At 43.9% G+C, this 12,316-nt stretch overlaps 1 protein-coding gene across 1 annotated transcript in view; it reads left to right on the top strand.

The window, feature by feature from the left end:
- The window catches only part of cers3a (ceramide synthase 3a), a 96,555-nt gene that overhangs the window by 35,865 nt on the left and 48,374 nt on the right, over positions 1-12,316 (top strand). The window contains exon 5 of the mRNA XM_087981335.1: positions 9,311-9,368. Coding sequence (XP_087837461.1) covers positions 9,311-9,368 — 58 coding nt within the window. The remainder of the gene's footprint in view (positions 1-9,310; positions 9,369-12,316) is intronic.

Raw genomic sequence — 12,316 nt, 5'->3', positions numbered from 1 at the left:
GCCTATTCAGCCTCTCCCTGTAGCTCAAATTCTCCAACCCTGACAACATCCTTGTAAATCTTTTCCGAACCCTTTCAAGTTTAACAGCATTTTTTCTATCGCAGGGAGATCAGAATTGCACGCAATATTCAAAAGGTGGCCTAATCAATGTGCTGTATAGCCGCAACATGACCTCCCAACTCATATGCTCAATGCACTGATAGATAAAGGCAAGTGTACCAAATGTCGCCTTTACCTGCCTGTCTACCGACGACTCTGCTTTCAAGAGGCTATGAACTTGCACTCCAAGGAGTCTTTGTTCAGCAACACTCCCCAGGATCTTATCATTAACTGTAAGTTGTGCTCTGATTTGCCTACCAAAACATAGCACTTCCCATTTATCTTGATTTAAACTCCATCTGCCACTCCTCAGCCCATCAGATCAAGGTCCTGTTGAGGTAGTCGTCTTGGCTGTCCAGACCACCACCAATTTTGGTATCATCTGCAAACTTACTAATTATACCTCTATGTTCATGTCCAAATCATTTTATATAAATGATGAAATGCACTGGACCCAGCACCAATCCTTGTGGTATACCACTGGTCATAGGCCTCCCGTCTGAAAAGCAACCTTCCACCACCCTCTGTCACCTACCTTTTGAGCCAATTTTCTATCTAATTGGCTAGTTCTCCATGTGTTCCTTGTTAACCAGTCTACCATGCAGAACCTTGTCGAACACCTTACTGAATATAGACAATGTCCACTGCTCTGCCTTCATTAATCTTCTTCGTCACATCCTTTTTGGTCAGTGGTAACACCCAAGATGTTGTCGTAGTTGTGGGTATATTCACCAAGCTGGGAAGTTGATTTGCAGACATTTTGTCCCCTGTCTAGGTGATAGCTTCAGTGCTTTGGAGCCTCATGTGAAACACTGCTGTACTATGTTTCCTGGAACTTATTTGGTTCTGTTCATACTGCTTCTGGTTGCTGGTTCCGGTTGGTTATGTAGTGGCCGGTAAATTGGGTGTAGATCCATGTGCTTGTTAATGGAGTCTGTGGGTGAGTACCATGCTTCTAGAAATTCTCTGACTGTCCTCTGCTTGTCCTATTATCATAGTGTTGACCCAGTAGAATTTGTGGTCTTGGTCATCTGTGTGTGGGGCTACTTGGGACAGCTGGTCATGGTGTTTATGGCGAGTTGGTATTTGTGCATGCAGATTGCTAGTTGTCTGCTGTTTGTCCTATTTAGTGTTTCATTCAGTCTTTGCGTGGAATCTTGTAAATTATGTTTGCCTTGCACATGATGGGTGTCAGGTCTTTTGACCTGGTGAGTTATTGCCTGAGCATGGTTTTGGGTTTATGGGCTGTCATGAATCCCAACGATTAGAGAAGCCTGGCTGTCAGTTCCGAGACATTTTTATGGAAGGAAGCGTGGCTAGTAAGTTAGCTCATGGCATGTCCTTGTCATGTTTGTCTGTTAGGTATCTGTGGATGAAGTTGCAGGGATATCTGTTCTTGGTGAATACTCTATAGAGGGGTTCGTCTCTTTATAGGTTGGAAATTCTGCAGTGTTGTAGCCCTTTTGAATAGGGTCCTAATGCAGCTTCTCTTGTGTGTGTCTAGGTGGTGGTTGTTGTAATCCCGGACCTGGTTGCTGTGTGTGGCTTTACTGTACACTTCTGTAGTGCATTCACTATTGTGTTCTTTCTCCAATTGTATCCAGGAATGGGATTGATTGTTGGTTTCCTCCTCCTCTCGTAAATCTGATCCCTGTGAGCATGGGGTTGATAATCCAGTATGTGATCTTGATTTCTGTTCTCTGAATGATGTCAAAAGAACAGATAAAAAAGGAATGCCAGGAACCATGATCCTTGATAGCAGATGCCTAACAGACAAACAACACGATGCGAACGTGCCACAACATAACTCAGAGTTGGTTTTTCTTCTTCTGGATTGATTAATGCAATTTTCCAGTGTTATCTCTTGTTACACAGCCATTCTAGGAAGGAGTCCAACAACTTGCCAAATTATTTTCCATTTTGGATAAAGATAATGAAGGGTAAGCTGTCCTGGAATAGTTCTAATCAACCAGAATTAGAGCTATATTGTACCTCCCAACAGTTTTCTCTGACCTCATCACCACTGTGTTGGGACTTGTGAAAAGATGTACAGAATTGGACCACATCCTCCTTACCTCTGTCCATGTGGATTCTGTGTTTTTGCTCACATTCCTACATTTCTAATGGGTAAACGTCTGTACTAACGCTGCTAAATCAGTCCCCAAGATTTCTCTTCCTCCCTTTCTCCTAAAGCTAGTACAATCTGTTACACAAACTAGAACAGGAGATGGTCTGTGTCTTTAAACACGAATACAGTTGCAGCAATTATAACAATATGGGTCATGTCACATTTTGAGACGTCACACTTCATGATTCAAGTATGACGACATAAAACTTAGGAGTAGCTCCTTAGTCTGCTCCACAGTTACGATCATGGCTGTTCTCATCTTGGCTTAAACTCCACTTTCTTCCCCACTCTCCGTAACTATTCAACCCATTGCTAATTAAGAATCTGTCTATCTGCTCCTTAGACTTACTCAATGTCTAAGTATCCACTGCACTCTGGGGTAATGAATTTCTCAGATTCATGAGCCTTTGAGAAAAGTAATTTTTTCTCATCTCTTTTTAAATCTGCTACCATTTATCCTAAAATTATGATCTATTATTCTAGATTGCCCCACATGAGGAAACATTCTTTCTACACCTACTTTATCAATCCCTTTAAGCATCTTGTATACCTCCATCAAATAGAGTCCTACAGCATGGAAATAGACTGTTTAGTCCAACTTGCCCATGCCAACCAGACATCCCAATCTGACCAAGGCCCATTTGCCAGCATTTTGGGCCCATATCCCGCTCTATTCATATACCCATCCAAATGCCTTTTACATGTTGTAACTGTACCCACCTCCACCATTTCCTCTGGCAGCTCATTCCATACTCTCACTACTCTCTGCATGAAAATTTACCCCTTGGGTCCTTTTTAAATCTCACCTTAAACCTATGCCCTTGAGTTTTGGCATCCTTGTAAATCTGTTCTGCACCCTGAAATTTAACAACATCCTTCCTCAAGAAGGGCAACCAGAATTGTACACCGCATTCTAAAAGTGGCCTCACCACTGTCCTGTACAGCCACAACATGAAGTCCCAACTCCAATACTCCATGTTCTGACCAATGAAGGCAAGCGTGCCAAACACTGCCTTCACCACCCTGTCAATCTGTGACAGCGTTTTCGAGGAACTATGTATTTGTACCCACTAGATCACTTTATTTGGCAACACCACTTAGGGCCCTACAATTGACTCTAAGTCCTGCGCTCGTTTGCCTTACCAAGATGCAACACCTCACATTTATCTAAATTAAACTCTGTCTGCCACTGCTCAGCTCATTGGCCCATCTGATCAAGGTCCTGTCGTACTCTGAGGTAACCTTCTTCACTCTCCACTATGTCACCTATTTTGGTGTCATCTGCAAACTTGCTAACCGTACCTCCTATGCTCACATCCCAATCATTTATATAACTGACTTAAAGGAATGGACCCAGCACTGATCTTTGTGCCACATCACTGGTCACAGGCCTCCAGTCTGAAAAGTCTACCACCACCCCGTCTCCTACCTTCAAGCCAATTTTGTATCCAGTTGGCCGGCTTTCCCTGGATCCCATGAATTTAATCTTACTAACCAATCTACCATGTGGAACCTTTGTTGAATGCTTTGCGAAGTCCATAGAGACAATATCTACTGCTCTACTTTCGTCAATCTGCTTTGTCACCTGTGACGATTCTGTGGCTTTAAGAGGTGTAGTTTGTCCATTTTATTTATTTATTTATTTATTGGGAAGTTTTAAGACCGAGCAGTTGTGTAATCTATCAGAGCCACTAGAGTTAACAGTTTGTGAGGCCTTGGGTTTCAGTTGAAACAGTGGAAGCAACTTGAATGGGTGTGGTCAAACTCTCAGAACCAGGACTTTTGATTCCTATTTTCAGCAATTGCTGTTGGGGTTTGAAGTGGAAGATATATTCTCCCCCCACCCCCTGCAGTTACGGCCAACAGCTGGAGGTTCCTCTCCTACTATTGGAGTTCCATGTGGAACAAACACCTTTCTGAACTTGCCTTTTGCCAAGGGTGCGTTTATGAGAAGTTACTATGTTGGAACAGTTAATTAGTAATAGTTACCGTATTCTGTTAAGTTTTCCAATAGAGTTAAGTGATTCTAAGTTCTTCTGTTATTGTTGTATTTTAACTGAAGTGGATGAATGAAGTACGTTTTGCTTTAAATCCAGTAGTTTGATGAATTTAATTGCATCTGGAAGGCAACAGTTTACATTTACCTTTTTTAAAATAAGAAAAAGTTATAGTCTAGACTAGCTTCTGAATATTTTGAGGAGGTTTGGTCTGGTCCAGAACACACTGCTTCAAAAAACTCAATAAAGTTAGTGAGACACTATTTCCCATGCACAAAGCTATGTTGACTGTCCCTAATCAATCCTTGCCTTTCCAAATGCATCTAAATCCTGCCTCTCCGAATTCCTTCCAACAATTTGCCCACCTCTGACGTAAGGCTGACTGGTCTATAGTTCCTTGGCTTTTTTTTGGCAGCCTTTCTTAAATAATTAACTAACCTCCAGTCTTAAGGCGCTTCACCTGTGGCTCTCTATGATACAAATGTCAAAGCAAGGGGCCAGCATTCATTTACCGAGCTTCCCACAAAGACACCTGATCAAGTCCTGGGGATTTATTATCCTTTGTGTTTTAGGATCTTCAGCACCACCTCTTCTGTAAATCTCCTTTCATTCTTGACTCCAGAGTCTAAAGGCTAAACTATTCAATTTCTCTTCACAAGAAAAACCCCTCGTCTCTGGAATCAATTGAATGAACCTCCTCTGAACTGTCTGCAATGCAGTTAAATGTCCCCTCAAGTAAGGGGACCAAAACGGTACGCAATACTCCAGTTGCGGTCTCGCTAATACCTTGTGCAGTTGCACGCTAGTTATGGAGTCATCAAGTAATACAGCATGGAAACAGGCTCTTTGGCCCAACTGGGCCATGCTAACCATGGTGCCCTCTCAGTTAGTTCCAATTGCCTGCATTTAGATTAGATTACATTATAGTGTGGAAACAGGCCCTTCGGCCCAACGAGTCCACACCGACCCGCCGAAGCGCAACCCACCCATACCCCTACGTTTACCCCTTACCTAACACTACGGGCAATTTAGCATGGCCAATTCACCTGACCTGCACATCTTTGGACTGTGGGAGGAAACCGGAGCACCCGGAGGAAACCCACGCAGACACGGGGAGAACGTGCAAACTCCACACAGTCAGTTGCCTGAGTCGGGAATTGAACCCGGGTCTCTGGCGCACATGGTGCTCTCCGACTGACACTTCAGTCACTTACCGGACTTCGCTTCCGAAGAGGATGTCCAGTGTTGCAACCTCCCGAGTCGGGTTCTCTACGTATTGCTTTAGGAATCTTGTTTTCTGCAATGTGTGCACAAGATTCCTCTTCATTAAAATATTGAGATTTCTTTCTACTTTTGTCTTTGTTGATCTAAAATGAGAAGTTGAGTACACCAAACTCCACAATTCAGAATTGTACACTGTACAGGTGTTCACTCAAATGCTTGCACTAATCCTTCTTTTTGATTTTTCCATTACTTGTATAGTACTACCAATATATACTACTATTACCAATTATTATGGATGCATCATAGAAAGCATCCCATCTGGATGCATCACAACATGGTATAGCAACTGCTCCTCCCAAGACTGTAAGAAACCTTTGAGAATTGTGAACACAGCCAGTCCATCTCACGAACAAGCCTTCTATCCACTGACTCCATCTATACTTCTTCCCTTCCCTTCTCTTCCCTTCCCCTCTTTCGTTTTTCCCTTTTTGTTCCTTCCTTCCTCTCTTTTTCGTTCTTTTTCTTTCGTTCTCTCTCGCTCTCACTCTCCCATGGGAGACTGATTAGCAAGGTTAGATCTCATGGAATATAGGGAGAACTAGCCATTTGGATACAGAACTGGCTCAAAGGTAGAAGACAGAGGGTGGTGGTGGAGGGTTGTTTTTCAGACTGGAGGCCTGTGACCAGTGGAGTGCCACAAGGATCGGTGCTGGATCCTCTACTTTTTGTCATTTACATTAATGATTTGGATGCGAGCATAAGAGGTACAGTTAGTAAGTTTGCAGATGACACCAAAATTGGAGATGTAGTGGACAGCGAAGAGGGTTACCTCCGATTACAACAGGATCTGGGCCAATGGGCAGAGAAGTGGCAGATGGAGTTTAATTCAGATAAATGCAAGATGCTGCATTTTGGGAAAGCAAATCTTAGCAGGACTTATACACTTAATGGTAAGGTCCTAGGGAGTGTTGCTGAACAAAGAGACCTTGGAGTGCAAGTTCATAGCTCCTTGAAAGCGGAATTGCAGGTAGATAGGATAGTGAAGAAGGCGTTTGGTATGCTTTTCTTTATTGGTCAGAGTATTGAGTACAGGAGTTGGGAGGTCATGTTGCGGCTGTACAGGACATTGGTTAGGCCACTGTTGGAATATTGCGTGCAATTCTGGTCTCCTTCCTATCGGAAAGATGTTGTGAAACTTGAAAGGGTTCAGGAAAGATTTACAAGGATGTTGCCAGGATTGGAGGATCTGAGCTACAGGGAGAGGCTGAACAGGCTGGGGCTGTTTTCCCTGGAGCATCAGAGGCTGAGGGGTGACCTTATAGAGGTTTACAAAATTTTGAGGGGCATGGATAGGATAAATAGACAAAGTCTTTTCCCTGGGGTTGGGGAGTCCAGAACTAGAGGGCATAGGTTTAGGGTGGGAGGGGAAAGATATAAAAGAGACCTAAGGGGCAACATTTTCACGCAGAGGGTGGTATGTGTATGGAATGAGCTGCCAGAGGACGTGGTGGAGGCTGGTACAATTGCAACATTTAAGAGGCATTTGGATGGGTATATGAATAGGAAGAGTTTGGAGGGATATGGGCCAGGTGCTGGCAGGTGGGACTAGATTGGGTTGGGATGTCTGGTCAGAATGGACGGGTTGTTTGCATGCTGTACACCTCTATGACTCTATAAATGGATACCTGAGTTTTGGTTACTGTTTCGTCAATTCAAATCTGACTAATTGATTCAAACCAAACACTCCCTTCAAAGCTCATCTTTGAATCTGATGATGTTGACAGCCTGAAACCAATCGGGCTGTAAGAAATTCCGATATAATCAGGGGTATAACAATGAGTGTTTTTGAAAATCGGGGGGAGAGCAACTGCCACTGAAATAGAGCCAACAGCTCTGAAAGAAATCTCAGAAAGCACCAACTATTAAAGGTACCAAAGAATTTTATGCAAAGAGAGTCACAGTATAAAAACTCATAGACGGCCCAGGGAGAAGACAGCAGAATCGGAAGGACAGAAGAAAACAGCAGATTTGGAAGGATGGAAGGAAGACAAAAGAAACTGTATAAACTTGGAGAGATTACGTTATTTAATGTTTAGTAATTGTGTTATTGGAGCAGCATTTTTGTAGAGTTGGAGTCAGATGATGGTTTGTTAAGAAAAGGCGGGCTTAAGTTTGTTAATAGTTTTTGTATAGTGTTCGGAAAATAAATTGTTGATTTTATTTTAAACAGTGGGTTTTCTTTCACTCACTCACGCTTTTAACAGTTTACGAGGTGAGACAAGCTTCTATGAGTGTTTTAGTTTTAATTAACAGAAGGGTTTGACCTCCACGTCATAATACAGAGGAAGGTGTAAATCAGTTGAACGGTAGAATGTGGTTAGCCTCTGCTAAGTAGTATTCTGCAGTTGTAATTCCAGGTATCATTAGCTGTTAAAATAAGAGCTTTGTCCTTAATTAATGGATTAGTTACTTTGGAGTGTTCTGTTTTTTTGGGAAAGGATAGTTATTTAATTCTGAATTTGGGGACCAAGGTCAAGGCTGAACGTTTAGGGTAAAAGCGTCCATTGAAATTCACCTGTCTCTACAGCTTGGCCATACTGTGTCAACACAGGGTTGATCCCAGAGATATTGAGCAGACAGGAGGTCATTATCGTAGTATCCCTGCAATGTGGAAGCAAGCCATTTGACCCATTGAGTCTACACCAATCCTCTGAAGGACATGCCATCCAGATTCTCCCCTGCATATTCCATGGTTAATCCAGCTAACCTATACATCCCTTGACACTATGGGCAATTTAGCATGGCCAATCCATCTAACCTACATATCTTTCGCCTCTGGGCATAAACTAGAGCACCTGGAGGAAACCCACACAGACATAGGGAGAAAGCACAAACTCCCGACAGACCATCACCCAAAGGTGGAATCCGGGTCCCCGACACTTTGAGGTGCTAACCGTTGAGCCACCGTGCCACCCCACGTATGTAAGGGCTTCAGTACCCTGGACCAACCTTATGATGTTATGGAGCTGGCCCTCACTGGATAAAATTAGTACAGCAGGATGAAGTTAAGAATGAGAAAGAGGAGAGCGACATGTACAGAAAAGCAGGTGGAGAAGACAGGCTAGAATAAGGCAGTGGATTTATGGAATGGTCTTTCAATAATGTAACAGTAAGGATAGAGTTTGATACATCTCTGAAAACTATGTATTGAGAGTTTTCATATTATGAACCCTGTTGTAAAGAAATCTCAAACTTGCCTTCTCCATTATCATTCTGATTTGAATGAAAGTTCCTGGTTGTGGACATTAAATCACTCGACAAAAGTGTGTGCACTTTGATTTTTATTCTGCCAGATGGAGGGGCGTTAACTCTTTCTCCTTGCCATTTCCACAGTCCCCTTATAATTGCACCAGGCAGGTGGCATCTGTTAAGGAAACCACCTTTCCAAGGAGGCAGCCACTAATGTCGATATCTTAATGCTACCTGATCCACTCGATTTTAGATTTTCAACTTCTGTGCAATTATGTTTTTTAAAGCTGGTTAGGGGATGTGGTTTTGCACCTGTAATGAGCAAGAGTGGAAAACCATTGTTCTCCTAATGTGGCTGTGATTCTTGGTTTCGGTTCTCCAACAACACTTGGGTCTGATGTCAATGTGTAATACTACCTGGGGATAATACACTGAGCAACAAGGAATGGACAGGAAGTGGGATTAGTTAGAAAGCTGCTTCAAAAAGGCAATACTGATAAAATAGACCCAACAGCTTTACTGTGTGTGTGTGTGTGTGTACATATGCCCTTTGCTGTCAGTTTGTTTTTAAGCGAAGTTGTTCTGATGTATGAATTGTTTGCTTATTTTCCAGCTGGCGATGTACATTTTACCTCCTGGCATTTATTGGTGGTATTGCTGTCCTGATTGATGTAAGTAATTTCACTACTTGCTTTGATACAAATTAATACCATTGGGGTTTAGTCACACAGATAGAACATAGAAAATTACAGTGCAGAACAGGCCCTTCGGGCCCTCAATGTTGTGTCATGGATTACTCCTAATCTAAAATAAAACAACCTGACCTACGCACCCCTCAATTCACTGCTGCCCATGTGCATGTCCTGCAGTCGCTTAAATGTCCCTAACGTCTCTGCTTCCACCACCACTGTTGGCAACGCATTCCATGCATTCACAACTCTGTGTAAATAACCTATCTCTGACATCTCCTCTATACCTTCCTCCTAATATCTTCAAACTATGACCCCTTGTCCCAGTCAATCCTGCCCTGGGAAAAGGTCTCTGGCTATTGACTCTATCCATGCCTCTCATTACCTTGCATACCTCAATTAGGTCACCTCTCTTTCTCGTCCTCTTCAGAGAGAAAAGTCCGAACTTAATCAACCTCTCTTCGTAAGGCAAGCTCTCCAGTCCAGGCAGCATCCTGGTAAGCCTTCTTTGCACCCTCTCCAAAGCTACTGTTTCTTTTCTGTAGGAGGGCAACCAGAAGTGGACACTATTCCAACTGTAGTCTCACCAGGGTCTTGTACAGCTGCAGCAAAACCTCAATCCCCCTGTTAATGGAAGCCAAAATACCATACGCCTTCTTAACAGCCCTAACCACTTGGGTGGCAACTTTGAGGGACCTATGTACTTGAACACCCAGATCCCTCTGTTCCTCTACACTGCCAAGAATCCTGTCTTTAATCCTATATTCAGCATTCAAATTCTACCTTCCAAAATGCATCATTTCGCATTTGTCCAGGTTGAACTCCATATGCCATTTCTCAACCCAGCTCTGCATCTTGCCTATATCGCGCTGCAGCCTGCACTAGCCCTCAATACGATCAACGCCACCTCCAACCTTTGAGTCATCGACAAATTTACTCACTCACCTCTCAACCCCCTCATCCTAGTCATTTATAAAAATTACAAAGAGCAGAGGCCCAAGAACAGAGCCCTGCAGGACCCCACTCACTGACCTCCAGGCAGAATACTTTCCATCTACAACCACTCTCTGCCTTCTGTCAGCCAACCAATTCTGAATCCAGACAGCCAAATCTCCCTGTATCCCATACCTCCTGACTTTACGAATGAGCCTACTACGAGGAACCTTATTAAATGCACGGGGAACCTTATCAAATGCCTTGCTGAAGTTTGTATATACCACATCCATTGCTCGACCTTTGTCGACCTGTCTTGTCACCTCTTCAAAGAACTCAGTAAGATTTGTGAGGCATGATCTGACCCTCACAAAGCCATGCTGATTGCAATCCAAATAGTCATAAATCCTATCCCTCATTTATTTCCAAAACATTGCTGACCACAGACTTAAGACTGATTGGCCTGTAATTGCCAGGGATTTCCCTAATCCCCTTCTTGAAAAGAGGAACAACATTTGCCTCCCTCCAGTCCACCAGTACGATTCCCGTGAGGAAGCAAAGATCTTCGCCAGCGGCTTAGCAACCTCCTTTCTTGCTTCCCGGAGCAGCCTGGGATAAATCTCATCCAGCCTTGGGGACTTACCAATCTTAATGTTTCCCAAAATTTCCAGCACATATCAATCTTGATCAAATCTTCAACAATCTTGATCTGTTCAAGTTTCTTTCCCAGCTCCACAAAGTTATCATTCACAATAAGTTTGGAGCACGTTTGGAGCACATTTGGCACTTATGGCCACAGAAGTTAAAGCATATGTGGTGTATTGAATGCATGTAACACATGATCTGTTGTTTTGATGCTGTTGTTTATTGGGCAGCTGACGTATTTTCCTGACTCCAGTAGATTTATGCAAATTATTAAACAGCCACACTATTTTATCCGATGCAGAGACCATTCGCTCCACTACTGTCTTGTCAGGTCCACGCTTCCCACCATCCCACCCGTCACTCCCAGCACCTTCCCTTACCACCGCAAGAAGTGCAAATCCTGTGCCCACACCTCCCCCCTCACCTCTGTCCAAGGTCCAAAGGATCCTTCCACATCTGACAGAGATTTACCTGTACTTCCACACATGGCATCTACTGTGTCTGTTGTTCCTGATGTGGTCTCCTGAACATTGAGGAGACAGGATGCTAACTTGCAGAACGTTTCAGAGAACATCTCTGGGACATGCACACTAAACAATCCCACTGCCCTGTGGTCGACCATTTCAACTCCCCCTCTCACTCCGCCAAGGACGTGCAAGTCCTGGACACCTCCACTGCCAAACTCTAGCCACCCGACACCTGGAGGAAGAACGCCTCATCTTCTGTCTTGGGACCTCCAACCACTTAGGATCAATGCCGATTTCACTGGTTTCCTGACTTCCTCTCCCCCCCGCCACCCTATCCCAGATCCACCCTTCCACTCAGCACCACCCTTTGGACTGTCCTACCTGTCCATCTTCCTTCCCATCTATCCACTCCACCCTCCTCTTCAACCTATCACCTTCACCCCCCACCTTCATCTACTAATCGCATTCCCAGCTACCTTGCCCCCAGTCCCCACCCACCCCATTTATCTCTCAGCTCCCTTGGGCCACCCCTCATTCCTGATGAAGAGCTCGTTCAAAACGTTGACTGTTCTGCTCCTCGGATGCTATCTTACCGGGTGTGCTTTTCCAGCACCACACACGTTGATTGTGATTTCCAGCATCTGCAGACCTCACTTTCTCCACATTTTACCAGCCCAAAGAGTGGGCATTCGCCATAAACATGTGAATGAGACCTAACGCAATCCACTCAACACCTTCAAAAGCGAACCTAATAAACTAACTTTGTTGAGCTTGGTGACACTATTTCTGATCACCAGGGGAATGGTCAGCCCTGTATTGCCAAGGGTTCCACCTGTCACAGGCTGTCCACACCAGGGAGCAGTAGCAGAATGTTAGTGAGGTTGG

This window comes from Chiloscyllium plagiosum, unplaced genomic scaffold (assembly GCF_037043375.1).
Source record: "Chiloscyllium plagiosum isolate Xiang-an unplaced genomic scaffold, Cpla_swu_hap1 HiC_scaffold_39, whole genome shotgun sequence".
Lineage (NCBI taxonomy): Eukaryota > Metazoa > Chordata > Chondrichthyes > Orectolobiformes > Hemiscylliidae > Chiloscyllium > Chiloscyllium plagiosum.
Note: the sequence above shows the minus strand (reverse complement) of the source record. Positions and strands in the feature narration are given on the sequence as shown.